Source organism: Lichenostomus cassidix, chromosome 3 (assembly GCF_008360975.1).
Source record: "Lichenostomus cassidix isolate B80296 chromosome 3, HeHo_3.0, whole genome shotgun sequence".
NCBI lineage: Eukaryota > Metazoa > Chordata > Aves > Passeriformes > Meliphagidae > Lichenostomus > Lichenostomus cassidix.
Window position 1 is genome coordinate 34792483 of NC_139483.1, and position 27398 is coordinate 34819880.

General features: G+C 40.3%; 2 protein-coding genes across 7 annotated transcripts in view; both read left to right on the plus strand.

The window, feature by feature from the left end:
* The first annotated feature begins 9354 nt into the window (after positions 1 to 9354).
* Positions 9355 to 22410, plus strand: YIPF4 (Yip1 domain family member 4). Of its 2 annotated transcripts, none has more exons than XM_085055255.1 (6): positions 9355 to 9715; positions 13143 to 13296; positions 15957 to 16128; positions 18298 to 18375; positions 20062 to 20175; positions 21359 to 22410. In XM_085055255.1, the coding sequence occupies exons 1-6, from the start codon at positions 9613 to 9615 to the stop codon at positions 21494 to 21496; spliced, it is 759 nt and encodes a 252-aa protein (XP_084911381.1). In that variant the 5' UTR covers positions 9355 to 9612; the 3' UTR covers positions 21497 to 22410. The 2 variants fall into 2 exon arrangements, with proteins under 2 accessions (XP_084911381.1, XP_084911382.1); XM_085055256.1 differs by having other exon boundaries at positions 9360 to 9697.
* A 2871-nt stretch (positions 22411 to 25281) lies between these two features.
* The window catches only part of BIRC6 (baculoviral IAP repeat containing 6), a 173270-nt gene continuing 171153 nt past the window's right edge, over positions 25282 to 27398 (plus strand). For 4 of the 5 annotated variants that reach the window (XM_085055258.1, XM_085055260.1, XM_085055262.1 and 1 more), the window contains exon 1: positions 25282 to 25643. In XM_085055258.1, the coding sequence (XP_084911384.1) occupies positions 25409 to 25643 (235 nt within the window). In that variant the 5' untranslated portion in view covers positions 25282 to 25408. The remainder of the gene's footprint in view (positions 25644 to 27398) is intronic. The other variant, XM_085055261.1, reaches the window with a different exon arrangement.

Sequence of the window (27398 nt, forward strand, 5' to 3'; positions counted from 1 at the left end):
CTTTACATACCCATTTTTAGCTCTATGGAGTAGATTGCCTCAGTGCTCACATAGTCCTTTGGCTTTTGGCATAGCATTAGTCATAAGCCCTCATCTGGCTTTTATTTTCTTTCTCAGTCGCACCAAAATTTGGCTGCTCCATAGCTCACATTTCCAGCTTGGTCTTATTATGTCTGAGATGCCAACTAGCAACAAAACTGCACAGGCACCTGGAGTACAAAGTAAATGTTTCTTATTCATTCTAATTTCTAAGCATTATGTCAGAGCTTCTGGTTTGCTCCCTAAGTTTCTTCCTAGGGTCCCTTAATTGCAATCATCCTCAAAAAAAAAACCCAAAAAACAAAAAAGATCATCCATCTCCATTCAAGCTCCAGAACTGAACTTTTACCACCATCTGTCACAATTTTGCTCTTACAAGGCTCCCTGCACACTTTGTTCTTCAGGGTCACCAATAGCCATTAACTCCATTCTATCAGCAGCTTTCTAGATTGGAGTCTTTGCAACTGCCTTTAAATGGAAAATGAAGTCCTTTGAAGATAAGTTGATTGTTTCAAATATCTGTCCCCATCCTTGTACGTTAATTATGAGGCCTAATAGAGCTTTTTGGTTTTGTATCATATGTCTTAACGGTCAGAGTGAATTTATATATCTCAAGACAAGAACACTCAGTAATGATGCAATTCAATATCCACCAGAAAACAGAGTGTGCTTTTCTACTTGTATTTTCTTAGAGAACAAAGCTGTGGAGGGCAAGAGATTTGCTTGGATCTGCAGGGTTAGGCGGCAGCAATAAAGAGTAAACAAAAGAATACACAAAATTAAAATGGTCTTTCTAACTTTTTACTGTTTCTACTGTAAACCACATTAACTACAGTCTTTGGTAAGAAGTATAGTCTGCTGAGGAAGTTGGAGGGAAAGAAGCCAAAAGAAGAGAGATGAAGGGATTACCAAGAGCTTGGTTATTCTTCACATTTTGACCAATTCTGAAAGGGAGCTTTGAAGCACTAAGTTGCTCTGCTAAGCAACTAAGAAATTGAAAGGACAGAAATTCTTAAATGTTGATGAGAATATCTTCTTTACTGTGTTCTGTTGAGATCTCTGTTCTATGTCAAAATAAAAAATAAGTATTTACTACAAAAATCCATATGTCTGTTTCCACAGATGCACCCTAGAAATTTTAAAACAATTTTTCTGTTTTATTCAGCTTTATTCAGTTTTGGGTTTATATAGTTGATATAGGATATTTCTGCTTGTGGAAAAAATATACTATGTCAGATTTTGTCAATACAGGTAAATGTACACATTTTTACAGAATTCAGCTCTTTACTGAATTGGGATCATGCCTTTGAAGGAACCTAACTACAGGGAAAATGCTGTATTTCTTTTCATTGGCAGGGCAAAAGTAGTGGAATGAAATGGCTTTGCAGCACTGTCCAGCACAAAACAGAACCCACGAGCACAAGTGCATATAAGGAGATACCCAACACAGAAGGAATGGGTTCATGATGTACAAGCACCCATGATTTAACAGTGCCCAGAGAAGTGAAACAGCAGCTCTAACAGGTGCTCCTGCCCATTCACTCCAGTGGCAGACTGGAAGCAAAGAGTGCTGTCTTTGGGTGGCCACCACTTCTTACAGAAGTGGCCAAGTGACTCCTCTATTTTATTCCTCTGTGTTTGGAGCTGCCTTGTATGCACAGTGCTCTCCTGGGATATTTGTGGACTTTAGGGGCCTGGAGACTGCATTCTGGCTTGTCCACACAAGGACCTAAAATGGTATCAGTCTTCCTGTAAAGTGAACTTGAGAGCACACCTGCAACTTTGTTATACTATCCACATGTGAACTCTTACCACATGTTAAATATGAGGTGGTTTACTGTGAAAGAAAGCAATAAATGTTGACTTCTTTTTACAAATCAAAATGGTGGTATTTTAGAAATGCTAAAGTCACTTGAAATAAGCTATCTGCTGTTTTGCTGTAGAGTAAGAATTTGTTTGTGGCAAATAACTACAAAATAGCTCTTCTTTACATCTATTAATACCCTCTTTTGTAGAACTAATATGCTCTAATCATTCTGTTGTTATTTTATAGGTCTAAGTTTTAATTGGCATTTTCTGTCTTGACAATAAATTTTCCCGTATCGAATTACAGAGATGTAACTATACTAGAATTGTCCTGCTGGTAGGAAAAGTTTCCTTTTGCTAGGTCAGACAACTATACTATCCCACTGGAAAAAAACCCACTGGTAAAACACTTACTTATTGTCCATCAGGTTACAGACTTTGTTACGTTTTTCTTTAGAGCTTTCCCCAGTCTAGATAGTTAATGTCAAAGCTAATAAAAATGAGCTCATAAAAAGCATACAGATAAAGTGAACACTCTTTGAAATCATTTAAAGACCGAGGGGTGTTACAGGTTGCTGGGTCTGAGGCTAATGAAAGGTCAGCTCTCCCTTAATTTCTTTTGACTTGTTTCTTCCAGAAGAGGATATGATACTATACTCATTCCAGTCTCACTTGCCAACAAGGAGATCCAAATAATCCTCAAGCTGCTGAGTCAACATGTGGTTGTAGTGAAAAGCATTTCTCAAATATGAGAGATTGTATGCCCACTGGGAAAGCTCTTTTACAGACTTCTCTCTCAAGCAAAACAAAACTAAACTATTTCTCATAAGTCACATTTTATTAACCTCTAGCTGTTCTTAGTGCTCTCTCTCGACTTCTCTATACCTTTCTTAATAATCATAGTGAGGCTAGACACAGACTTGTTTTTCAGGACTCACCAGCAAATGTCTTTTTAATAGCATAGTTTTCCCAGTCTTTCACAGAAGAACCTCAATTCTTATCTTTTACATAGGTAAATCCCCATTTGTATTAATGAAAATGATGACTCATTCCCAGCTACAGCTCTTTACATCTGTCTGTAATGAATTCCCTACTGTTTTTGAATCACCTCTTAAATGCATCCAATTTGATTTGTGGTTTTGTATTCCAACAGGGCTTGTGAGCCTTCCAGACTCAGTATCATCAGAAATTTTATAAGTGTATCCTCCATTCTGTCATTTAAACCATCTGGTAATATATTGTTTAGAACAACAAAGTACTTAGAACCATAGAATAATATGTTTGTTCCTTCCATTACACAATTATGTATTGATTTTCAAAACACACATATTCAACTTGTAAACCTACTATTATTATTTTTACCTAGAATTTCCACAGCATCTCTGGAGATACAGCAGTTCTCTAGAGGGATTTCTTCAAGGGTGCTTAGTTCATCAGGGATTTATCTCACTGTGTAGGTTATGGCATCCTCAATAGCAGTTAAATGGTTCATGTATAATAAGCATAGCCTTCTCATATTTCTGATACCTTCAGCCACGAATGCGATAGGGAAGAAAAACGGTGGGTCACATTGTTAGATGAACTGTTTTGGTATGTTTCTAATTGTTTGATCACAATAAACTGCTAGAGAGATGTTTACTGTCTCACATACTACAACAATCTATATTTTGGTGTCATTGAATATATGGCAAGTTTTGTTTGCATAAAAAGATAACCACAGTCTACTGACCAGGTACTGTATCATGTAATCAATAAAAACTACCCCTCAGCCCAAAGAAAGTAACTCATAGCAGATCAAATGGGATCTTCCTGTGGAACAAATCCAGGAGAAGCATTTTTTTTACCAAGTTATCAAAGGCAGACATATGAATTGCCATATCCATTTCAGTTACTGGACTGTGTGGCCCTAGCAAACACTCAAACTTTTCAACCTTGGTATCCAGTGACTGACCTCACAGAAAGTCAGAAATAGGTGAGGGGGAACTGTATCACCTTTGCAGTCTGAATGGCAGTTCATGCAGATTAGCCAGTTCTGGGGTCAGTCTGTCAGATCTGCTTGATTATGGTATGCATTACTAACTTGAAAGGAGTACTCTGGTACTTTGTGGCATTTAGGATAGAGAACATATCAAGACTTCAGTGAAAATGTATAAGAAATTACTTTTCTAAATTAGATAATAGGATTTTCAGTTTGTAATAGTGTGCAGATTTCAGAGGTTGCTAAAATATTCACATTCTCAGCACTATATTCTTAATTATGGTGTAAAAGAAGAATAAGCAGCAGAGTGTTGTAGTGTTTATCAGAAACTGTCTACATATTATCTGAGGATTCTTTCTCTGCAAGTTTCCTGCTTCTACAATTACTTAATATCTTGTTTGCTTAAAGAGTAAATTGTGCAATGCCTTTCTGTTGCCAGAAATACAGATAACTGTTTCTTGATGTAAAGCAAGTCCAGTTCATAACCATTTGAAATTTTATGATACAACATTTATCAAAAACTTGTCTTTCTGTCCAGAGTTAATGGTCCAGTTAGTAAGTATTTCTGCTACTAGTAGAAATGAGTGTATCTGTGATGCATTTAATTCATTCATTCTTTAATGGTTTCATTAAAATATGGTAACTTTAATTCATGAATGAGATGTTTATTGTGGGACTTTGATATTTAGACTAAACCAAACAGTCATAATGTTCCAAGAAGCCAGGTCTCAGGGTTTTCCTCTCTAATTTGAGCAGCACTGACTCGAGCAACTAGACATAGTGAGGCAAGTCCAAAGAGAAGCTCTAACAATCCTAGATGCAAATGTAAAAGCCATTTCAAAGTGGATTATTTATATTATAAGGATTAACCCTATCTGATATTACTCTGAGACATTAGGAAAAAACACCACAGCAATCTGCCTACTTGCCTTGTCACAGCAGTTGGCTCCAAACTTCCCCAAGAAATCAAATGATGACTTCTAACATCAGTGTTTCTGACTTACTTTTCACACAGTAATTATTACACTATATTCTGGTAAATTCACATAATGCATGATTTTGAATGTCTAAAATTAAAATTAAATAGAAGGCTTTCCTAATGGCAGACAGGTTGTATTTGTGACTATCCAACAAGGCATTTTATGCAGCACAGCTTATTACAGCCTGTTAAAATGCTTCCTTTCCCTTTTCCATTTCCCTTTCTACCCTACAGGAAGCTAGAGAGAAAGCAAATGGTCCCGCTGGTGGTAGGAATGAAGCCAGCCTTTGCCAACAGTTATGACCCATAGAAGGGTGGTTATGTGCAAAGAGCTACAAGACAACCTAAACTTCAGCAGACCAAGCAGAACATGATTGTTAATGATTGTTCACATATTTACATGTAGTGTGGGCTTTAATCACTGTAGGCCATTTCTGAAATGTGCAGAAAGGCAAAATGCAGACATTGCTGTGAAATCTAGCAGCAGCATCAGGATGAAACAATATTACTCAACCGGTTTCAAACATTTTGGTTTTTTTTTACCCCCTCGAAAAACGCTCTAAACCGGAACCCCAGTTAAGGTCTGATCTGGCAAAAGCAGTGCTAGAGTGCCCTCCGCTGGCACAGCCCAGGCAAGGGACAGCGGGTTGCTCACCTGTAGAGTGACGGGGAAGAGAAGGAGGCTGAGAGGAGGGGACCAAAATCTTAAAATCTGAGCAAACGCTGAGACAAATACAGAGTGTTTGGATCACGTGTATTTCTTGAGCCTTCATTACTCGTGTATGACAGAACATCAGGAGGAGCAAGTGTTGAAAACCTACTCACTGTTATTTTAGATAAGAATGGGCAGAACATCTTTGTCTCCTTCAACATCTCTTCGATGGGAAATTCCATCTGGATCTCAGCTGGTCAGAAAATCCCTACGACAGGAATTTATTGAAGCAAGTATCCTTGTATTATCAAAATAATGTTTAAAAAGTAGATAATGAATCATAATTAATGTCATTATAAATAGTCTATTGAAAGCAGAGAAATCGAATTACTTAACTGCTCATGTTCATACGGAGATCACAGTCAGAATCAGACAATGAGAAAATACAGAAAATATTTCCAAATAATAAAAAAGATCTCGTCTTTGCTAGGTACCAGCAGTGTCACAAAATTGTCTTCTGCTTCACATCAACCTCCATGTGTTTCACTTTTACTTAGAAAATGATACAGCACATGCATAGCATTGGGTCCAGTGCATGAAACCATGAAACAAGGAGAGACAGAACTAGTCACCCAGCCTATCATGCAGTCTCATTTGTCACTGCTCCTTTTCGGCACATTAATAAAATGTGCATTTGTGACTCATCTTATTGCATAATATTCTGTCATTAACTATCATTGTCCCAGATTTCCTCCTCAAAGCTAATCCAGTGTGCTATTTAATCTCTTTCTCTTTTGTCTCCTCCCACCTTTTTACAGTGCCTTGAGGACTACTCCTTGTGTTTATCAAGAGGTACACTACTCTTGTCCCTCAAACTACCAAGTTTTGTTCTAGCAGTGTATGCTGTTGGTCTTGTTAAGAGACAAGTACTAAACATCTTAAAATCCTATTTCAATAAATAAGAATAGCAGTGAAGCAAGTGAAAGGTTTGCCTTAAGTGCAAGCAGTTCCTTGACATGGCATTCTTTGTTGTCATCCATATACATAGTTAAATAAAAAGAAAAGATCAAGCAAACAAACAAATTAAAGCCACAAACTAAGAAAGGAGGCTAGGCACCACGGAGGTATCTGGACAGGCTGGATCAATGGGCCAAGGCCAATGGTATGCAGTTCAACAAGGTGCTGTGTTCTGCACTTGAGTCACAACAACTCCTTGCAGCGTTACATGATTGGGGAAGTGTGGTTGGAAAGATGCCTGGGGGAAAAGGACCTGGAGGTGCTGGCCGACAGCAGCTGAACATGATCCAGTGTGTGCCCAGGGGGCCAAGAAGGCCAATGGCATCCTGGCCTGGATCAGCAATAGTGTGGCCAGCAGGACCAGGGAAGGGATTCTTTCCCTGTTCTCAGCACTGGTGAGGCCACACCTCGAGTCCTGTGTCCAGTTCTGAGCCACTCACTACAGGAAGGACACTGAAGGGCTGGAATGTGCCCAGAGAAGAGCAATGGAGCTGGTGTGGGGTCTGGAGCACAAGGCCTATGAGAAACAGCTGAGGGAGCTGGGGGTGTTTAACTTGGAGAAAAGGAGGCTCAGGGGTGACTTTGTCACTCTCTGCAACTGCCTGAAAGGAGGGTGTGTAGCGAGGTAGGTGTCTGCCTCTTCTCCCAGGTAACAAGTGACAAGATGAGAGGAAATGCCCTCAAGCACCAGGGGAGGTTTGGATTGGCTAAAGGAAGAATTTCCTCACTGAAAGAGTAGTCAAGCATTGGAACAGGCTGTCCAGGGTAGCAGTAGAGTCACCATCTCATTTAGAAGTGTTCTAAAAAGTGTAGTTGTGGCACATAGGGACATGGTTTAGTGGTGGACTTAATAGTGTTGAGGTAATGGTTAGACTTGATTGTAAGTGTCTTTTCCAACTTAAATGATTCCAGGATTCTCTGATTTCATAATTTGAAATTTGTCCAATAACAGATCTGTCTGGCGTCCTCTGGAGGGCGTAGTTTCCAGAAGCATCCAAGACATCCCAACAACAACAGGGAACAGCACACTCATAGCAGTGTCGTTAAATATTATAGAATTATAGAGTATCTCAAATTGGAAGGGGATCCATAAGGATGCTCAGGTTCAAATCCCCCCTCCTTGCAGGATTACCTAGAAGTGAACCATAGGACTAAGAGTATCATCCAGAAGCTCCTTGAACTCTGACAGGCTGGCTGTAACTGAGTAAAGAGGAAGAGACATCAGAAACTGTAGGAAGCCTATTGCAAACGTCTTGTAATGAAGTTGTTCCACATAACAGTTAAGAAAATGAGCTGCTCTTAGCAGGTGTCTTGATTCTTCACCTTTTTAAAGGGGAAAGCTGGTTATACAAGCATCTGTATGGGCATTTTGTACTATCAAGACAATTTTGCAATTTAAAAATAGGTTATGTGCAATTTTAGGTTATTTTTTTCTGCTGCTGCAAGGAAACTGATAATAACTGTAAAATGTCCACAAAGAATCTGAACCCAAGTCATATTGGATACAAATGCAAATCTGAGTGACCCTTGGATATGGCAAAGTAGGAACTTACAGTCACATTCTCTCCATGAAAAGCAGATTGGGTTTTACTAGTTCAAAATTATTTGAGTTAGACCTCTCAGTGATGTCCTTTAATGGGATATATATGAAAAAGGAGGCTCCTTCTACAAATCAAACTACTTCTCTAACGCTATTTCTGGACCTGTAGCTTTTCCAATTTATACTACATTTATATTTATATTCCATGGCACTTAGTGAGATCTATGTATGAAATAGAATTAAATATGTGTAGCATGAACGCCACATTTAAGCCTGTTTCCTCAAGATGTCAGGAAAAAAAAGTGTCCTCTGAGAATAAGTATGCTGGCACTCAGTAGGGAGTAAAGGGAAGGATTTACCTGCTAAGCCTAAGCAGGGTTATCTGGGAGCATTTCTGTTAATTCACTGAACATAGAAAAAGTGAGAGCCCACTTTCTGATTCTTCAAAGCACAGACCACAGCCAGAGGCAGTGTTTATGTTCTTAGTATAACAGGGACTGGCAACAGCATCTCAACTGTATTATTTTACAACTTCTTTAGGGCTACATAGGTCTCTCTGCAGGTCAGTCAAAAACATGCCTCACAGCATTATTAGTGACTAGATCATGGGGAGGAAGGAGGGAGGGAAGGAGGGAGGGAGGGAAGGAGGGAAGGAAGGGAGGGAGGGAAGGAAGGGAGGGAGGGAGGGAGGAAGGAGGGAAGGAGGGAAGGAGGGAAGGAAGGAAGGAAGGAAGGAAGGAAGGAAGGAAGGAAGGAAGGAAGGAAGGAAGGAAGGAAGGAAGGAAGGAAGGAAGGAAGGAAGGAAGGAAGGAAGGAAGGAAGGAAGGAAGGAAGGAAGGAAGGAAGGAAGGAAGGAAGGAAGGAAGGAAGGAAGGAAGGAGGAAGAAGGAAGGAAGGAAGGAAGGAAGGAAGGAAGGAAGGAAGGAAGGAAGGAAGGAAGGAAGGAAGGAAGGAAGGAAGGAAGGAAGGAAGGAAGGAAGGAAGGAAGGAAGGAAGGAAGGAAGGAAGGAAGGAAGGAAGGAAGGAAGGAAGGAAGGAAGGAAGGAAGGAAGGAAGGAAGGAAGGAAGGAAGGAAGGAAGGAAGGAAGAAGGAAGGAAGGAAGGAAGGAAGGAAGGAAGGAAGGAAGGAAGGAAGGAAGGAAGGAAGGAAGGAAGGAAGGAAGGAAGGAAGGAAGGAAGGAAGGAAGGAAGGAAGGAAGGAAGGAAGGAAGGAAGGAAGGAAGGAAGGAAGGAAGGAAGGAAGGAAGGAAGGAAGGAAGGAAGGAAGGAAGGAAGGAAGGAAGGAAGGAAGGAAGGAAGGAAGGAAGGCTGTTGGTTGGCTGATCCCGTCAGGAGGAGCTTTGGAGCGCAGTGGAAGTGACCTCACTCCCGGCACAGCGCCGGGATCCAGTCAGCGCTGGAGCACCGGCGGCCAGTCCGGGCGCGCCTTGCGAGCAGCCAATGGCAGGGGCGGCGCCGCTTGTTGTCGCCCCGTGAGGCGGCTGCGCCCTGGGCTCGGTGCCGCCGCCGCCGCAGGAGGGACCCGGGAGGCGCCAGGCCCCGGTGCCCGCTCGCCCCTCGCCGCCCTCACCGGCCCCGCAGCCCCCGCGGCGGGCGGGGAGATGCAGCCCCCGGGCGCTCAGCAGCCGCCTCTCTACGCGCCCAGCAGCGGGGACTTCACCTTCGTCTCCTCGGCCGATGCCGAAGGTGAGCGCAGGGCCGCGGGTAGGGCCGCGCTCGCTGTCCCCGCTCGGCCGGGCCCCGGGGGAGCGGGCCATTCCCGGGCCGGGGAGACAGGAGAGGCCCTTCCTTGCTATCCTGGCCCCGCGGTTGGTGTCGTGGCTGGGGGCGGAGCGGGGTGGCCGCGGTGGCCGCTGTGCCGGGGCCGCCGCGGTGCTGCCGTGTCGCGTCACGGGAGCAGCGGCGTGGCAGAGGGGCCGTGCCGCTCCGCTCCGCTCCCCAGCGGCTCTGAAAGCCGGAGCCCGGCTGGTCCCGGCGGCGTGACATTACCGTGACCACTGTCACTGCCCGCTCCTCTGGCCCCCGCGCTGCCGGCAGCCCGCTTCGGTGTCTTACCCAGCGTCGTGTCGTATGTTCATGTTTGCTGTAAGGTTGTGCCAAAGCGTCGCGCCGTGTCTCATTTCGGCACAGTCATGAAGGAGGAAAAGAAGCCGTGTATGTAATTTAGGGGGTGAAGTGTGGCCTGCTGCCAAACTGCTGCACAAAGAGCAGTGGTGTGCCAGGATACCATGAAGATGTGCCCTAAAACTTCAAAACTGAACGGACAGGAGTCAACACTGTGCAAACTTACTTTGGTGGAGAATGATGTTTTGGCCTCTACCCATTTAAATAACAAAGATTCTGCTTTCTTGTATGTATTTAGTTACTCTTATAATTGTGACTAAGGAATCATGTAAATCCTTAGTTGTGTCCCACCCTGGAAAGGAATTACTGAAGTGGACAAATTACTGCAGAATACCTGTTCTTTGGTCACAGTCCTGAAAAGAAATACATGTCAACAGTACAGTTGTGGCTGTGGGGTTTTTGTTGCTGGGGTTTTTTGCTTGTTTGTTTTCCTTTGCTTTGTGTTTCTTCTTCACCTTGGTGTGAAAAAGGATCCATGTGCCTCTGAATAGAAGCTCTGCTTTTCCCATGGAAGTATTTTTTGGGCAATGCTGAACCCAATCCAATACAGCCACCTTTCCTGTAGGTTGTGTTGACTCACACTGACTCCATGTTTTTTATGAACACAGGCAAGGTGTGATATCCTGACTGTTCAACTGTTGTCCTGTTCTCAAAGTGCTGGATAGACCTATCCTAGCAAAGAAAAACATAAGCAAGTTTACACATCTATTTTAAAATTAAAATACTACACATTGCACTCTGACTTTTACGTGTTTCCCAAATCTTGATCCATATGAAAAAAATTTAAAAAGTGTTCTGTTTCCCCATCTTATTTGTGTGGGAGGTAGGAGCTGTAAGAAAGAAAGCTGGAGAGATGTTTGCAATTAGGTCATCAGACATGGTAGAAAGAGCAGACTGTTTGGGGTTTTGCCTCTTGTACTGCTTTTTCAAAATTTAGAGTCAACACTGTTTTGAAAGTTGGTTTTCTGCAGTGCCTGGTTGAAATGAGGCATCTGAGAGACCCTGGTTTTGCTTCTGTGGCGTTCAGCCTGAGACAACAGTAGTGAAGGCACCCAGACTCTCCCTAGGAAGCATCAGCATCAGCAGTTCTTGGGAGATTTTTCAGTTAAAAATCTCATTCAAAGCAGCCTGCAGAAGAGGAGGTGACCAATCCCTTTCCCCCTAGGTTTCTGCAGCTTTGTCTTGCAAGATAGACTTAAGATCATGTTAATAGGTTTTATAATTCAGAAGTGTGGTTGTAGGTATTCATTGACTACTAAAAGGAGTCTTGGTAAATATGACTTGTGTAGGACTTTCCTTGCCTCAGGATGGATTGTTGGTGGTCCCTGAGAAAGGTGAAATAAATGGCTGATTGGACTATTGTGTTTGTTTCTTTTGACAACTGCATTTATGCATAGAGTAGCAAGAACCTCTCTTTGCAAAAAAGTTTTATGTTGTGGCAGAAACAAGTATTTCATAATGACAGAAGGGTCCCAGAGTCAAGAGAAGACTTCAGAGGCTTTACCTTGATGCCCAGGCATTACGATTATCCTTTTTCCTTCCCTCCGTGAAAGGCAGAGGAAGGCTTTGCTTGAGTCTGGTGAGAGCAATGTGTACATGCTGGTACTGAGAAAAGCAAAGAGAAATGCCTGTCATAAGTTATGGTGATCTTTACAAGTGTCCTGTGCAGATGGTTTCCCAAGAATCAAAGCAATGGATCATTAACTCTCAGGATTATGAAATAGTCGAAAAACATTTATGGAGAAGCTTGAATTTGAGTGGCCTAGCAAGCTGATCAGGGAAGGAGAATGCTGTTGAATTAATGGCTATACTGAGTGATCAATGAACACTTACGACATGTTGACTTTGAGATTCTGTCACTGTGCAAATTTTGTTTCTATAAAACTGTAGTGTTTTTAAAGGAGATGTTGTAATCTACAAATATGGCCTGATGCACCTCTGTGAGTATGTGTTTCAGAAGTACTTGCTGTAGCTAGGTGTTTTGGGAAATTTGTACAGAGGAATTTTAATGTGTGAAAAACGCACAACGATGAAAAGGCAAAAAATATTTTCTTTGGTGAGGTGAAAAGTTGTTGGATGAGAAGAGAGTTTTTATCTCTCAATATATTTATAGCAAGCTTGTACAAAATATTTACACATTTCTGTTTGGATTTTTGCTTCTCAGCAGATAATGAAAATCCATTATTTCCTAAAGGAATAATTATTCCCTTCTTATATGTCTTTTTCTTTCTTCAAGTTGCTTCATTTAATTTTCAATACTATTTTTTTATTTTCCATCTGTGTATAACTGAATAAAATGAACAAAAAATATTAATATTTATTGGTGATTTTGAGAAAACCAACCAGAACATAGATAAATTGCTCTTTGTTTTGCTTAGTACTGTGGCAGAGCAAGATCATAGTATATCAAAAAGAACTTGTATTACTTGTTGTCCAGAGCTTAAGGATTTGTGATAGCATTCTTTTTCCAACATTTGCAGCTTTATTAAAGGCAGGCTGTGAACTAAAACATCCCCAAATGTTTTCCTTTTATGAAAAATTTGACAAAAAAGCAGAGTGGTTTTGGCTGAAACAGTGCCCCTTTACAAAAATGGGCTCCAAAAGTGGTAGAGTATGGTCAGAAAAAAATGATAAATAATCCACAATTTATAGCATGATGAGACTCTCATTAGTTCTCTCCTTTTGTGTCTTTAAACTCCTAGTGATAAAGCACAAATGGAAGACTTTCTGTCATACCATAACACTGTGTCATAAAACAAGAGACCCATTTAACTAAAACCTGGTCATTTGAGACCTAACCCAACATTGTTACTATTGCAATAAAACCACAAGTACGCTTTCAAATTATGTATCTCTGAAGGTATCATTTTATTTTGTAGCTTTGAATGTTTTATGGTGATGACCAACACATGTAGCTTCATATGTTGTTTATCTTCCAGGACTTTTAAAATCAAATGGCTTTTGGCAAGACATGAAAAAGTCTATATTTCTCTCCCTTTTTCTATAGATCTTAGTGGCTCTATAACAACTCCAGATGTTAAGCTAAATCTTGGAGGAGAATTCATCAAAGAATCTACTGCGACTACATTCCTAAGACAGAGAGGATATGGCTGGCTTCTGGAAGTGGAAGATGATGACCCAGAAGACAACAAGCCACTCCTGTATGTTGTAATTATTTCTGGGTATCTATCTTTATTAGCTGGGTGGGGAAAACAAACAACTTGTTGTCTCTCATTGTCCCACAGCCTTGTGCTGTGTCTGGAATTCTGTTTGACAAATTGCTTGACCAATGAATGTTTTCTGGTGCAAGAATGGAAACATTGTTTCTCATTATGGGTTTTAATCTCTATAAGTATAAAGCTTACATGACTTTTCTGCTTTTATCTGTTGAATTTGTAACGGTTCAAAAAAATGAGATTGTGTTCTTTCTGTCTTTTGCATTCATGTTGCATGTTTATTGATGCTGTAAAAGGATCAAAGCCTAAGACAATCCTGTGGGAAGATTCCTGTTAAGTAAATTAAATCAATTCTGTCAGTTATTCTGAAGCAAAAGCATTGTGAATCATGGTTATTACAGTAGAACCAAAGTAGTACAAACTTTATAATCTTTGATGCTGCCTTTTACTACAAAGTTAGATTAGAAGGTACTAGTGCTGAAAGATGATAATGTCCTTAAAACTGAAAGTCTCTGCGTTCATTGTTCTGTTCACAGAAGTGTGGTTGGCTGAGGAAAGTTTGTATCTTAAGGTTATTACACCTTGAGTCAGGCAGCCTGGTCCTTGTTTTGCACCTAAGTAACTTCATTCTCAGTGTTTTCCTGTGAATTAAACATAATGATGCTTTAAAAAATTGGAGTGAGACAGAGAGTACTCTGGAGAACTCAGATGAGAGTGGTGAGAGACAACAGATGTCTGGAGAGCTTAATAATGACAGTGCTACTTGAGAAGTGCTTTAAATTAAAGCGTGCAGAAGTAGCTCCTTGTGTGAATAAGTCTGTTTTGTAAACCTCTAACTTTTAATTAAGAAACAGACTGGTGTACTGAGGTGACAGCATGAATTTAACTTTTGCGTAATTCTGTTGTTTTGATTATTCCCAGAACCATGTGCCATAATGAATTCTTGCAATCTGAATCCTATTAAGGATTGAAAGAACAGCAGCCTGCTAATGGAAGTTCACCAATGCAGTGCTACTGTGCAAATGTTTTGTTCAATAAAGTGAGATATTTTTTTTACTTGTTCATTGGGCAGCCTTTCTCCAGACACTTGTTTCCTGGTACAGCGACCATCACTTTCAGGTGGGGTAGCTGTCAGCTTCTTGCAAAAGACAATTTATTCACATGAGGAACTGTCAGAAGCCCTAGACAATGACAAAGAATTATTTCCATACAGCAAATACTTGTGTTACACAGTCTTCAGAGTAAAGTATAGGGCTGCTACGTCATTTTTAGAGAACTGGTGGAAGATAGGTGCTTCTAGTCTATTCCTTAGATTCGGGGATAGTTAAAGAGCAATTTTTGTTACTTAGTCACCAATTAGTAATACCAATTCTGAAGTAGCTTTAGTAATAGTAATCCAAAAATTGCCTCAAGAGGCTAAATTAGCAGTATTTAATTATTTTTTAAAGAGAAATTGTGGTGAATCATGTCTTTGCATTTCTTTCTCACTTCATCTTTTCTGAAGAAAAAAAACGAAAAATCAAAGCCTTGGACAAAACCTTCATAAATTGACTTAGGATACAATTTTACATTTTTCTTCATTGTGTTCTTAAATGTAGAGCCGTATATCTGTTGGAATTCTCTTCAGAGCTCCTCAGTCATGACTGAGGACATGAGAAGGCACATAAAGAAGTGGAATTGCCCATTACTTGAGAAGTCTGATTCCTTCCCATTACGCTAGGACGGTCAGGTTAACATGTACCAGTTAAGAGTCTGCTGTGTGGAAGAGTCTTCTGGCCAAGTTGTATCTGCTTGCAGAGAGTTTGTAACTGGAAGCAGGGAAGACAATGAGAAAAGGGCAAGATCTGTTGATACATATTACTGCTAGTTCAAGTGGTTTTTATTTATTTTTACCCGTGTTGGAAACAAACCAGGTATTAAACAATTGGCATAAACTGGTCTGTTGAAAACTACTGTTGTTGAAGAAGTTAAACTCCATTTTATTTTTAAAAAATAGTTTTATATGATGTATTTGGAATAGTTTAAGCTTAGCAAATGTAACAGTATTCTTTCTTGCAGAATTTGAAATAATGTGTTTTCATAGTAAGTGTGCTCATGGCAAACTGCTTGGCTAAGAATACACAGACATTCTTTATGTGTGCATGTCTTTGACTTTTAAGTAGTTACAACGATACAAATGTGTCATGTGTCCTCGCGTGTCAGAAAAATAGACCTGCTGTCTTAATGCAGACTCTTTAGGGTATCATAGAATCACAGAATGGTTTGGGTTGGAAGCAACCTTAAAGATCATCTAGTTTCAACTCCTCTGCCTTGGGCAGGGATACATTCCACTAGTCCAAGTTACACAGAGCCTCATCCAGCCTGGTCTCGGTATGTTGTGTATGTTTTCTGTTCTCAGTCATGTAATTTGTTTTTGAGTAATTAAACAAATGTAACTGTATCACATCAGTTACAGAATGCAGCATGAAGGTATGGTGTTACTTTATTGTGGACAAACTGTTCCTTTGCTAGTCAGGGCTTCAGAAAGCCTTGTGGGTGACAGGGGACTTGCTCTATAAACCTGCTGTTTGCCCCTGCACTTATTTTTTAATGCTCTATTTCATTTCTGTGGCGCATAGTAATGCTCACTTGGTTTACAATTTCAGGGAAGAACTCGACATTGATCTGAAGGATATTTACTACAAAATTCGATGTGTGTTGATGCCTATGCCATCTCTTGGATTCAATAGGCAGGTAGTGAGAGACAATCCAGACTTTTGGGGTCCTCTGGCAGTTGTCCTCTTCTTCTCAATGATTTCATTATATGGACAATTTAAGGTAGGTATAAATCTTTTGCCTAAAAAGAAATCTGAACTAAATTTGGGGATGTGATTGCTAAGCAATTTGCATTCTTACGTAGGTAGAAAGCCTTTTTTTCACATACTAATGTGGGGCATTTCAAGTGCTGTTTCTCAAGTTAATATGTAGAAAGACAGCAGTTAGGAATGTATTAAATAGCCCACGGATAAGTTAATCATGATGAAATGTCAGGTTTGTTTTTATACAGTAAAACAAAGGAAAGATGGGGTTTCTAGAGGAACCAGATTGATACTAATGGGTTTATAGTCATATTAGTGAATCTTTCCATTTTAATTGTGACCTTTTGTTAACTTGATTTTTATTAGATTAAAAAATGTTACCAAAAAGCATTTGTTGGGATGCCATGAATTCTATTTTCCTGACAAATAAAGCTGTTTATTTAATTCATACTGTATGACTGCTGTTATCTGCTATATTTAATCTTCATTAGTGCCGTTTGCTGTTTTGCCCTCCCTGCTCAGTTACAATCAAATAACTTTCCTCTGGTCAATAGAGTTTTTCCATAATTCCTTTTGAACTCCAGGGTGAATAGCTACTCAGAAGCATTGTGCATATTTAATTGACCTCCATAAACACTGTTGGCTTTTTTCTCTATGTTCTGATTGAAAGAAAGAAGTGTTATCATTTATGGTAGCAATTTGTATGTAAGCCTAGGTGCTCCTGCTTTGGAAATCTTTATGACTAAATGTGTGGTTGCAGTTGTTTTAAATGTGACCAAGTATGGCAATAAGCCATATGTAAACTAGCAGAATGTGCTTATGCAAGGATTTGTGTGAATGGTGGGATAAAATTGTTCCCTTTGGGACCTCTGGCTTCCATATGGTGTACCAAATGCTGACTAAGAATTCACTCTCAGTATCTTGTCTCTATGAGGCTTGAAGTGAGTAGATTAAAACACTTTATTATTCAAGTCTTCTGGGTGGACCACTCACCTGTCTCCTCAGCAAAGCAAGGACCATTCCTTGAGCCTGTGACACATGGACCTCCTCCTGCAGTTTGTGGACCTCCTGTACAGGAACACTGGGTCTAATGTTTCTTAGGAACAGTGGATTTGCCATATGGATGCAAGAGTGCTGTATATGTATGAGGAGGGACAGCGAGCAGCTAGCAACAGGATGACTGACAGCAGCTAGACTAGATGGACCTCAAAGGTGGGCTCTGAGCTGGAGAGAGATGAGCCCTCCTGCTCTGAGACTTTTATCTGGTCCTCTTCTTTTAGACAGAGGAGGAAAGCGGGAAGTAAAAGGAGGCCATGTGCTATTTTCACAAATAGTATAAAGCCACTATATTGTTTTTAAGTGGTGCTTGGATTTTTATCTGGTTTTTCCTATTTAATTCTTCTGGAAATCCAGAACTTTTAATTAATCAAAGTGTTAAACTGACTACTGACTTAACTTTTTAGGTTCAGTAGCTGTATGTTTGGAAATAGAGTGACGGACTTAGACTGTTGTTTCCTTCTAAAAAGGCATTCCAAAAAGGAGAGCTTTACTTCTAATCCTTCCAGTGGCTCAACACCAAAACCAGCTAAGTTAATTTGAAGGTTCTGTTAAGCCAGAAAATGATTTTAAGATTTCTTCTGTAGTTTGAGAGCAGAACTATGAAAGAAGCAATAAAAAATAATGACAGAGTTGGTTCCAGGAGTCTGGGGCTCTTTATTAAGTTGTCGCCATTATCTAGTTCCACTGAGAATTGAAGTCCTATGTCTTCTGAGCATTCTCAGCTTGCGTAAAGCAGCATCTTTATAGGTGAAAGAAGGAGAATTCCAACTCCTTGTATTGGTAGGCCTGACTTTTCAAAACTGTCTGAGCCCACATTTTGCAATAGGTGGGATGTGAAGACATTTATGGTAGTTTTAATTCAACTTCCTATTCCTGTTACAATACTTACAAAATACACAGCCTGTGCATTCCATGTACACCAAATTTACCATTAATGTGATTCTGTAAATGTAACCTGAACTTTTTTTGCAAATTGCGTTTTGCTACTAAATACCGTTCCTGCCCCAGTTCAGAATTCAGTTTTGCATAATAAAATCCTTGACTACAGTGAAAATTATTAATGGAAACGGATTTTCCTTTCTTACAGTGACAATCACTCATATAAATGAATTGTTCTTTATCTCTTAAGGTTGTTTCTTGGATTATAACTATTTGGATATTTGGATCCCTGACAATTTTTTTACTGGCCAGAGTTCTGGGAGGAGAAGTAAGTATCTGTGTGTGGAAAGGATGTAGAGGGAGGTAATGTAAAGTCTCTTGACAATATTTTTTAGCAATAGTTGAATTTTCTTAGAGCATGGCTTTTGATCTTGTAGCCAGCTAAGAATGGATGCCATTGCTAAGTGTAAAGGCAACATTTCAGGTTCTCAGCCTCCAAAATAAAATCCAAAATACAGAGATCATCACAGCTAATCTCTCTGTGCAATGGATGGTGTGCTTAGAAGTGATAAATGATCTGGAAATTTGTACTGTAAATCCCAGAAATTCTACCAGCTTCCTGTGATCCAGAACTGAAGTCCAATCTTAAGGGAGAAATGCTTTTGAGTTTTCGGTCGCTGGACTAAATGGGAGCCTCTTTATTTTTAAATGGTGGGGCTAACAGCAGTTAGATGTCCCTGTGTGTAAAGCGCCTCCCAGCGTTGTGTTTGTCCCTGGCTTGATGCAGTTCAAACCCATTAAAGTATGAAAGCCAGTGCATGTTCCTCAACTGCAAAGCCAACTGGAGTTGTGGCCAGCATCCCTTCCTCCAGCTGCTTGCACCAATAGGGTTGGAATAGCTGCTTGAGCTGTTTACAAATTAAATCATTAAGTGATTCAGGTATGAACAACAAAAATGACTTAGAGCAAGGCCCACAGACAGCTACAGTGGAACAGTCAGGAGGATAGAACTTCTTAAAATGGATCTGCAGCATAAGATGCACTGAACTGTGTCATAAAAAACTAAATATTCAGTGATGCTGGATTTTTATACTTTTACTGTGGATATTGCATTATGATGCACTAGTGTTGCAGAGGTCCAATGTTATTTACTTCAAACTTTTTAGATTTCCCTTTTAATTATAATTGTTAGAGTCTTCTTGTGCAAATGCTGTTTTGAAAGAAAAAGTCTTTATAAATGTGATTGCATGGTATTTCTGCATATCAACACAATCCAGATGCCCTTAGATCAGTCTGGTTTGTGGCTCAAAATGTGAAATTATCATAATGTATAAACTGGAGAAAAAGTTTAGGATTTTAGAGCTCATTGTGAAGGATCATCATCCACAAGAAAATTCTTACAAGATGCCACTATTTTTCCTGTTTAATCCAAGAAGGCTAGCTGTGCGCAGGAACGTTTCAGACCATAGTAGGGGAAAATCAGACATTTCCTTCTGAAGCTAAAAGTATTTATGGAAGTACTTGGAACAAGTCCGTTCAAGATAATCACAATAAATTGAAGCTGGAAATCAGATGAGTTCTGTGTCTTACAGGGATCAAGTTTTAGGTCTTCCGCTGACACCAAAAGCATTCATGTACTTTATGTATTTATTTCTGTGTAATGGATATGAGTTTGTTAATGCAGAAAATTATGTCTTTGGAGCTTGTGACAGCCAGGACTACAGCTGGTCTTTGAGAGTTCTGTTACAGTTCTGTGCTCCTGGTTATCATGTGTAAATGCTTCCTTTGAAAGTGATCATTTACAGCATTTCAAAGAAAAAAAATAATGTATTTCTAATTTTAGGGTTTAGCATACAAAACCAATTTTTACCCTACCAAGCCTCCTTTGGCTGGAATTTCATGAGTACCTAACATATTGCAATAATTTTTCATAGTGTTATAACAAGAACAAATTGTATTTGGTGACAGAGATTGAGTACTGCAAAGCTTATTTTTGTGTGCTTGGAAATTTCAGGTTGCTTATGGCCAAGTTCTTGGTGTAATAGGATATTCCCTACTTCCCCTCATTGTCATAGCACCTGTACTTTTGGTGGTTGGATCATTTGAAGTTGTTTCTACCCTAATAAAAGTAAGTTCATATCATCAGTTGAGAATTGTTTAGCTATTTTTAAGTTGCTTTCTTAACACTTCAAGTAATCTGTTCAGGAGAATGTAACATGTCAAAATTTTCAGAACTACAAAGGGAGCTCTGTGATCCTTTTGGTTAGCATGGTGGAAAGTGAGCGCGGTTTTAAATGCTCCTTGTGAGTGCTTGGGGATATACAGTGCCGTTGCTATAACGACACTTGTTGTTACTAGGCTAGCTTGTATTTAAGTATTTTGCTATGCTTTAAGGGTTGCACTACACAAAAAAATAGGATTCTCATTTTGAGAAGAGAATGCATAATTAAACCTCAGAATGAAGAATCTGAAAATAAGCTGTTCTGTCCCTTCCCCCATAATCCAGTTTATTTTTAGTCCCTGCAGCATGAATATGACGTTAGTCATTGTTCTGAGACCTCCCCATAGTGGTAGCGGTACAAAGCTCTCCATACCTTCTGCAGGGAAGGTAAGGATTGTTCTGATTTAGAGATGTGGAATGTAAGGCACAAAGAAAAACCTGCCTGATACCACCTGCTGCTGGACACCTTTTATGGAACCAGTAACATTCCCTAAAAGATCCCAGAATTACATAACACTCTTGAACACTTTAGTTCTTAAAACCCTTTTAGGTAACCTTTGAAGTCACTGCAGAGCCTGGGAAGGTGCACTGAGAAAATTCTGTTATGAACTAAGCTGTACACTTTCTGGGGGTTTGTTCTGTTGATTTCATTATTTCTGTCCTTTTAGCTTGCTGGTAAACAGTATAATTGAAGTATAGCTAGAGTGTATGATAAGTAACAAAATTGCTGTATTTGTGATTTGATAATTTGCAGTTACTGATAAGTGATGCTCAAAAAGTAAATAATTAACTTGCCAGTTAACTAATATATAACTTGAAAATAAATATATGTTTATGAAACCTCTGTTGCTTGATTACTACTAACAGCCTTATGTTAACTTCAGAGGGAATCTCTGCAAGGTTCTTATTTTTGCACCACTAGTATGAAAATGCATTACAAGCCCCAAATGACCAAAACTACTTGAGCTGTAACAAGTACTACTTCTTAGGGCTGGCTCTGTGTTATATTGAGAGAAGAAGTGATTTTTACTGTAGTATTTGGAGAGACTTACTTGTGGTGTCAGCTAAGACTCTTCATCTTCTTTTTCAGTTGTTTGGAGTCTTTTGGGCTGCATACAGTGCTGCATCATTACTAGTTGGAGAAGAATTCAAGACCAAGAAACCCCTTCTAATTTATCCAATCTTTTTATTATACATTTATTTTCTGTCCTTGTACACTGGGGTGTGATCTAGTGTAAGATGTGGCCAGAAACAATATTTCAGTCACTTGCAGACTGATAATGTGTAAGATTAAGAAGGCTGGAGATAATACAAGTGACTGTTTTGTATCCAGTTGTCGAGGTGTTTTAAGATCGAAGAGCATATTTGTGTATATTATTTAATGAAGCAATTGTAGCTATATAGATTTGTATCAAAGTTCTAGGTTTGTTTAAGACTCTTCAGATTTTAATGAACAAAATGAAAGAACCTTGTGTTTTATAACAAAGCGTAGCAAAACTGCAACTCAATACCTGTGCCAAAAGCACTGGGACCAGATTACTATATTCAAGAACTAAAAATAAGAAGTTAACTGTTAACAATCTCAAAGTGCAATTTTTCTTTCAAGCTTAAATACAGCTGGCTTTTTGTGGCACAGCAAATTCTGTAGATAATATATATTTATGGAACAGTCCTGATTGTTCACAGAATAGTCTGTATAATCAAGACAAGAAGATACTACTTTTAATTTAGTGCCTCAATTACTGTGATTTGGCTGTTGAGTTTTTATAAATTCCAATTTGTTTTCAAAACATGTATATACTGTGTATTTTGTATCTATGGCTTGTGTGTACGGTAAATACTCCTTGGTTAAGGATGTATATTGGGTTTTTAAAAATTGAAGATACAAGTATTTGAAGTTTTCATTTACTATCTCTCACCAAAGGAGCAAGATATTTACTGCGTGACATAATTAATTAAAATGCATATTTGGAGAATCAAATTATTTTACTTAAAAGTATGAATTTACAGAGAAATGGGTGAACACATTTCTCAACTTTAGTGCTGGCTTAATGTTGGAGAAAAAAAGATGATTTATCAAATTTGTGTGGTCTTTAAACAATGTTATTTTATGATGACAAAATAAAAATATTGCTTCCCTAACTATGTTTTACAACATCTTGCTCTGTTTTGCTTTTAATAACACGGTATTTAACATGCATACTTTTTTTTTTTCTTTTGCACCAATACTATTAATCCCTTGTAAAGAGAAATAAGAAAGATTTGGAAGGCCAGATTCTTCCTCCACTAAACAAGGCAGAGTTACAGCCTTAGTAACAGTTAGAGTCTTGCTAATTTTGACTCTCCAAGGATTATGTAATAATGTGATGACATGTTAAATATTTCCTGTGTACTGTGTTGATTGCTTATATAATGGTCCTTATGGTAATATTTCTTCACAAGGGAAGTCCACTGAACTTCACTTTGCATGGTACTAATGTAGGCATTTGCAATCTTCAGTATTTAGTATCAACAAATAGCTCTGAAGTGTCTTCTTTTTTTTTTTGGTAACAGAAAAAATGCATTTCCCATTCCCTCCCCCCCTTTTTTTTTGTTTTTGTTTTTTTTAATGCTACAAATAAAAATCAGTCATGCCAATGTAATAGCAAGGGCTGTCTTTGATCCCTGATGGACATATTTCCATATCAGAACTGTAGTTTTTCAGCTTTTTAGACTGTGTAACTAGCCAGCTTATTTTTACCAGTCATTACTGATGCAAAATACATAACTAAATTCTAACTCTCCCACAAACGTTTAGCTTATGCAGTCCGCTTTCCTGGCTGATGCTTGTGATGGTTTTAAACAGAACTACTTGAAGTTAGTGCTGGACATAAATTGCAGAGTAATACTTGAGCTTGTAGTATATAAAAAGAGAAAAATTAGTAGAGTGGTTGACTTTTCACCTGATTTTTGACTTCTGCAGAAGTTCTGGTGGAATTAATGCAAAGTGATACTAAATCAATTTATACCAGCAGCAGCTTATTTCTTACATACAAATGTTTTGAGAGCATTCATACCACGTTCTGAAAAAAAAAAAAAGCATATTAGCTTTGGAATCTTGTATGATAATCTGGTCTTACCTCTTTTATTCATTACTTACATTTCTTTTTTTGACAGGAATAGCCAACTATTATTATAAGATTCCACCCAAACCCTGTGAATACGTTTAACATCCATCCCCACAAAGGTGAAGGGCAAGAACGCATTTAGGTTATGAGGCTGTGGGAGAGCTTTAACCTTAGTTCCTCTTTGCATAGTTTTTCATGAGGTGTTCTGTGCAACTGAAATGACTATGAATATTGAAAGGATTTAAGAATGTTCTTTTGAATCTCCAAATACCCCCCTTTCTTCTCCAGTAATGTTCTGTGAAATTTGTAGTTGCAATTTTAACTGTTCCTTTCCAGAGACTTGGCATATGTGTAATATGCAATGTAGATATGCACTTAACATAGTACATATTTTGTACACAGTTGCAGATTTGCACCTTTTAATCTTAGTATCTCTAGGGTCACTTTTTGTGTATGTTGTGGAAGAAACATACAAGCAGCTCTCAAATTATTCTGATAGTTTGTAATAACTTTGCATTCAACAAACTCATATTTTTAGATGAGGTATGTATGTAAATAGAAGATGTATTTTATAAAAATTTTGAATTAAACTTGTTTACAGAATGTATGAAGCTTATTTATATTTACTGAATTAATATTGAATAATCAATATTGATGAATTAAGACACATCCATGTTCCTGTGCATGCCATCAATATATATTAATGTATACATAGCACCAATAGCTTTGAGGCTATAAATAAGTTTTTGTGATAATCAATATACTACTTCAGTCTGTTAAAACTGGAAACTTAAAGCACATCCATCTAGCAAAAAAATTGCCATTCTAAGATGCAACACCTTATTTTGGGGTGGTGACGTTGGTATCACACCTTGGTAAGATGTGTTTTGGATGATCTCTAGGGAGCAGCTAAACACATACATGTCTTGTTCCCTCTTCTACCCATCAGACATACTCTGCTGTTTACCAGAAAAATTATACTTGAAAAGTTGATGGAATCAATTGTTGAGACAACATACAGCTTGAGATCGGCTGTAATTTTAGCATTATCCTTATTGGTGTTTAATGTTTTGCTTGAAGTACTACAGCGAGTTAAAAGCTGCTTACTTTGCTGTCAGGACAATTTTGATTAGCCTGGGTGGAACACATACCCCTCGGGGTTTGGTTTGGTTTCCTCTTTCTTTCTTCACATATTGTATTTCTTCAAAAATTTCCCTGCTAGAGCAGCCTGCGCTAATTTGGGTCCTTCTGTTAAAAATATTCTGTAGAAAACTTTGTATTTGACAATGAGATTTAAAACCATCAGTAGCCTAAAAGCGTTGTGAATTATTGAAGTGTAACCTGTCACATCAAATAAAGCCTACCGCAAATAAAGTAACGTGTGCAGGTAGGCTGAGCCATACAAACGGAATCGGTATTTCAGTGGGTGAAAAGGGACAATCTCAACAAAATACAGAACGTTTATTAAAGTGCTGTCATTTTTGAAGCACTGATTCCGAGCAAAGTGCTGGGTGCAATGGCTCTGCGCTCCCCGCGGGACCAGCGACACCCCGTGCAAGGGCAGAGAGCCTTCCGCAGGGAGCGCGCCTGAGGCGCTGGGGCTTTGTCACCCCAGCCAGCGCCGGGGGCACTTTCAGCGGGGCTCTCGCACCGCTCGGGTGCACGAACAGAGCCAGTGCCGGAGCCCGCTTTTGTCCGAAGCGGTAACGCCCCGAGCCGGCCGGGAACGCGGCGCTGGGCAGGCGGCGGAGCGCAGCCGGGGCGCTGTGGCCGCCGTGGGTGGTGCGGTGGGTGGTGCGCAGGCGCAGCCCCGCCCCGCCCCGCGCGCAGCGGCCCCTCGCCCCGCCCCCGGCGGCCGCTGGCGCTCGGTTCCGCATCCGGCGCGGTTGTGTCACTTCCCGCTCACGCGGGCGCTCTCCCTTTCCCCCTCTCCCCGGACCCGGATGGTGACTGGCGGCGGCGGCTCCAGGGACTGTCAGTGAGCGCCTCTCCCCGGGCCTCTTGTCCTGAGGGCGGCGGCGGCGGCCGCGAAGATGGCTGCGGCGGCCTCCTGCTCCTCGGCGGCGGCGGCGGCGGGGCCCGGTCCCGGTCCGGGCTCCTGCGAGTGGCTGCTGCTGCGGGACGGCTGCCTGCGCTGCGATGCCGACGGGCTCTGCAGCCTGTGCTACCACCCGGCGCTCAACGCCATCCTGGCCGTGACCGCGCGCGGCGCCATCAAAGTCATCGACGGCACCTCGGGAGCCACGCTGCAGGCGTCGGCGCTGGGCGGTGAGCGGGCAGCGAGCGGCGGGGAGCGGGCCGCGGAGCAGGTGCCGGGCGGGCCGGGCAGCCTCGGGAGCGAGCGGCCGCGCTCGGCCCGGCCCTCGGTGCCCGCGGATCCCCCGGCTCTTTGTCACCCCTTTTTGTTTCTCTGGCCTGAAGGGCCTCCCCTGCCCTGGGGGTGGTGGAGTCGCTGTCCCGGGAGATGCTTAGGGAGAGACTGGACGTGGCGCTCAGTGCCGCGGTCTAGTTGACCAGTGCCGTGGTCTAGTGGAGGTGTTTGGTTGTAGGTTGGACTCGGTGGATCTCTGTTCCAGCCCTATTGAGTCTGTGCTTCTGTGTTCCTACTCTTTGGGGCAGAGATACTCATGTAGACAGTGCCGAGGCGTTTTACTTCTGTAAAACATATTGGCATGATTACTAAAAGACTAAATGGGGATGGAAGGCTGCGATGTATAGGGTTGTGTTTTTTAATTTTGGTTTTGTAGGTATTCTTGTGGGTCATCTAACGTTGAACTTTCCAAAGATTAGAAGCAGCATGTTAGGCAGGACAGGCACAGTTCTAGTTCTTATTGATATGTGATACTGTAATAATTTATTTATTGAGCCTTATTCTGGTTTTTTTTAAGAAGGCCTACTGCTTAAAAGTGTCATTTGTCCTGTGCCTTAAAACTATTACCAGAATCCTTAATGAAGTTATTTGGTGATATGTTTTGGTGCATATTTGGATAGTTCTTCAGGCTGTTGACTGTCTTGGGTGTCTCTGGTGCTAGTAACCGTATCTGTGCTATTATGTTCAGGAGGCATGATTATGTACTGGCTTTGTGGAGGCTAAGAATGTAGCCTCTCCATGACTATGAAGCAACTTTATTTGTTGACCATTAGTGTTTTTGCACTGTTAATAAGTTGGCTCTGTAGAAAAAGATCCATATGCCATTAACAGCTTTCGTTCCATGTTAATTAGTGGCTATTTAAATTGTGGCACATGTCAGAATATTGGCGGCGGGTGGTGGGTAGGGTTATTTGCCTTGTTGTGAGTCCAGCCCTTGGAATAGAAAGATATGCTTCTTACCAGCCGTGTGCTTCCATGTTCAGGTTCCCTTTACAGTTGTGTGTTGCTAATAAGATGTTGCTTTGCTGAGCAGTGGTGGTGAAAGGTTGTTTGCTGCCTGAACGTGGTACAGTAATGCCAAGAACTGCATGGGAATGCCATAGCCTAGGCAATATGTACACTTTCACCTTGAAAACCAATAACTGTATTGCAACGTCAAGCTGAAGAGAACAGGACAAAAATTGTTGATTTCCCTTCATAACTCGAAGTTGGTACATTGTATGTAAAGGTTAAGCATTTGGGGCAATTGGAAAAAAAAGGTTTGTGGAATTATTAAGAAGGTGCCAGCTGCTTTTGTTCTCACTTGCTTGCATGGAGAATGAGGCTCTTGTGTGGTGTTTCCTGCATTGTTCAGGATTCAGATCACTCTGCTTCTGTAATTCCCTTCTAACATGCACTCTCCTAAAGTGCCTTTTTATTAATAACTTAATTTCTTTTCTTCAAGCTATTGCAAGAATTTTATAATTGCTTTTAAGTTGTAGATGAGGAGGGCATAAATAGAGGACTTAAAATATAGTTTGTCTGTCTGTGTAGGAGATGTTTAATTCTCAGATACAGAAAAGGAAGTGAACTGTAAATCAAAGTGATTCTACACTCTGCTGTGATAGAATTCTCACAAAGGATTTGACTCAGTATTCAAAATGCTAATGGCA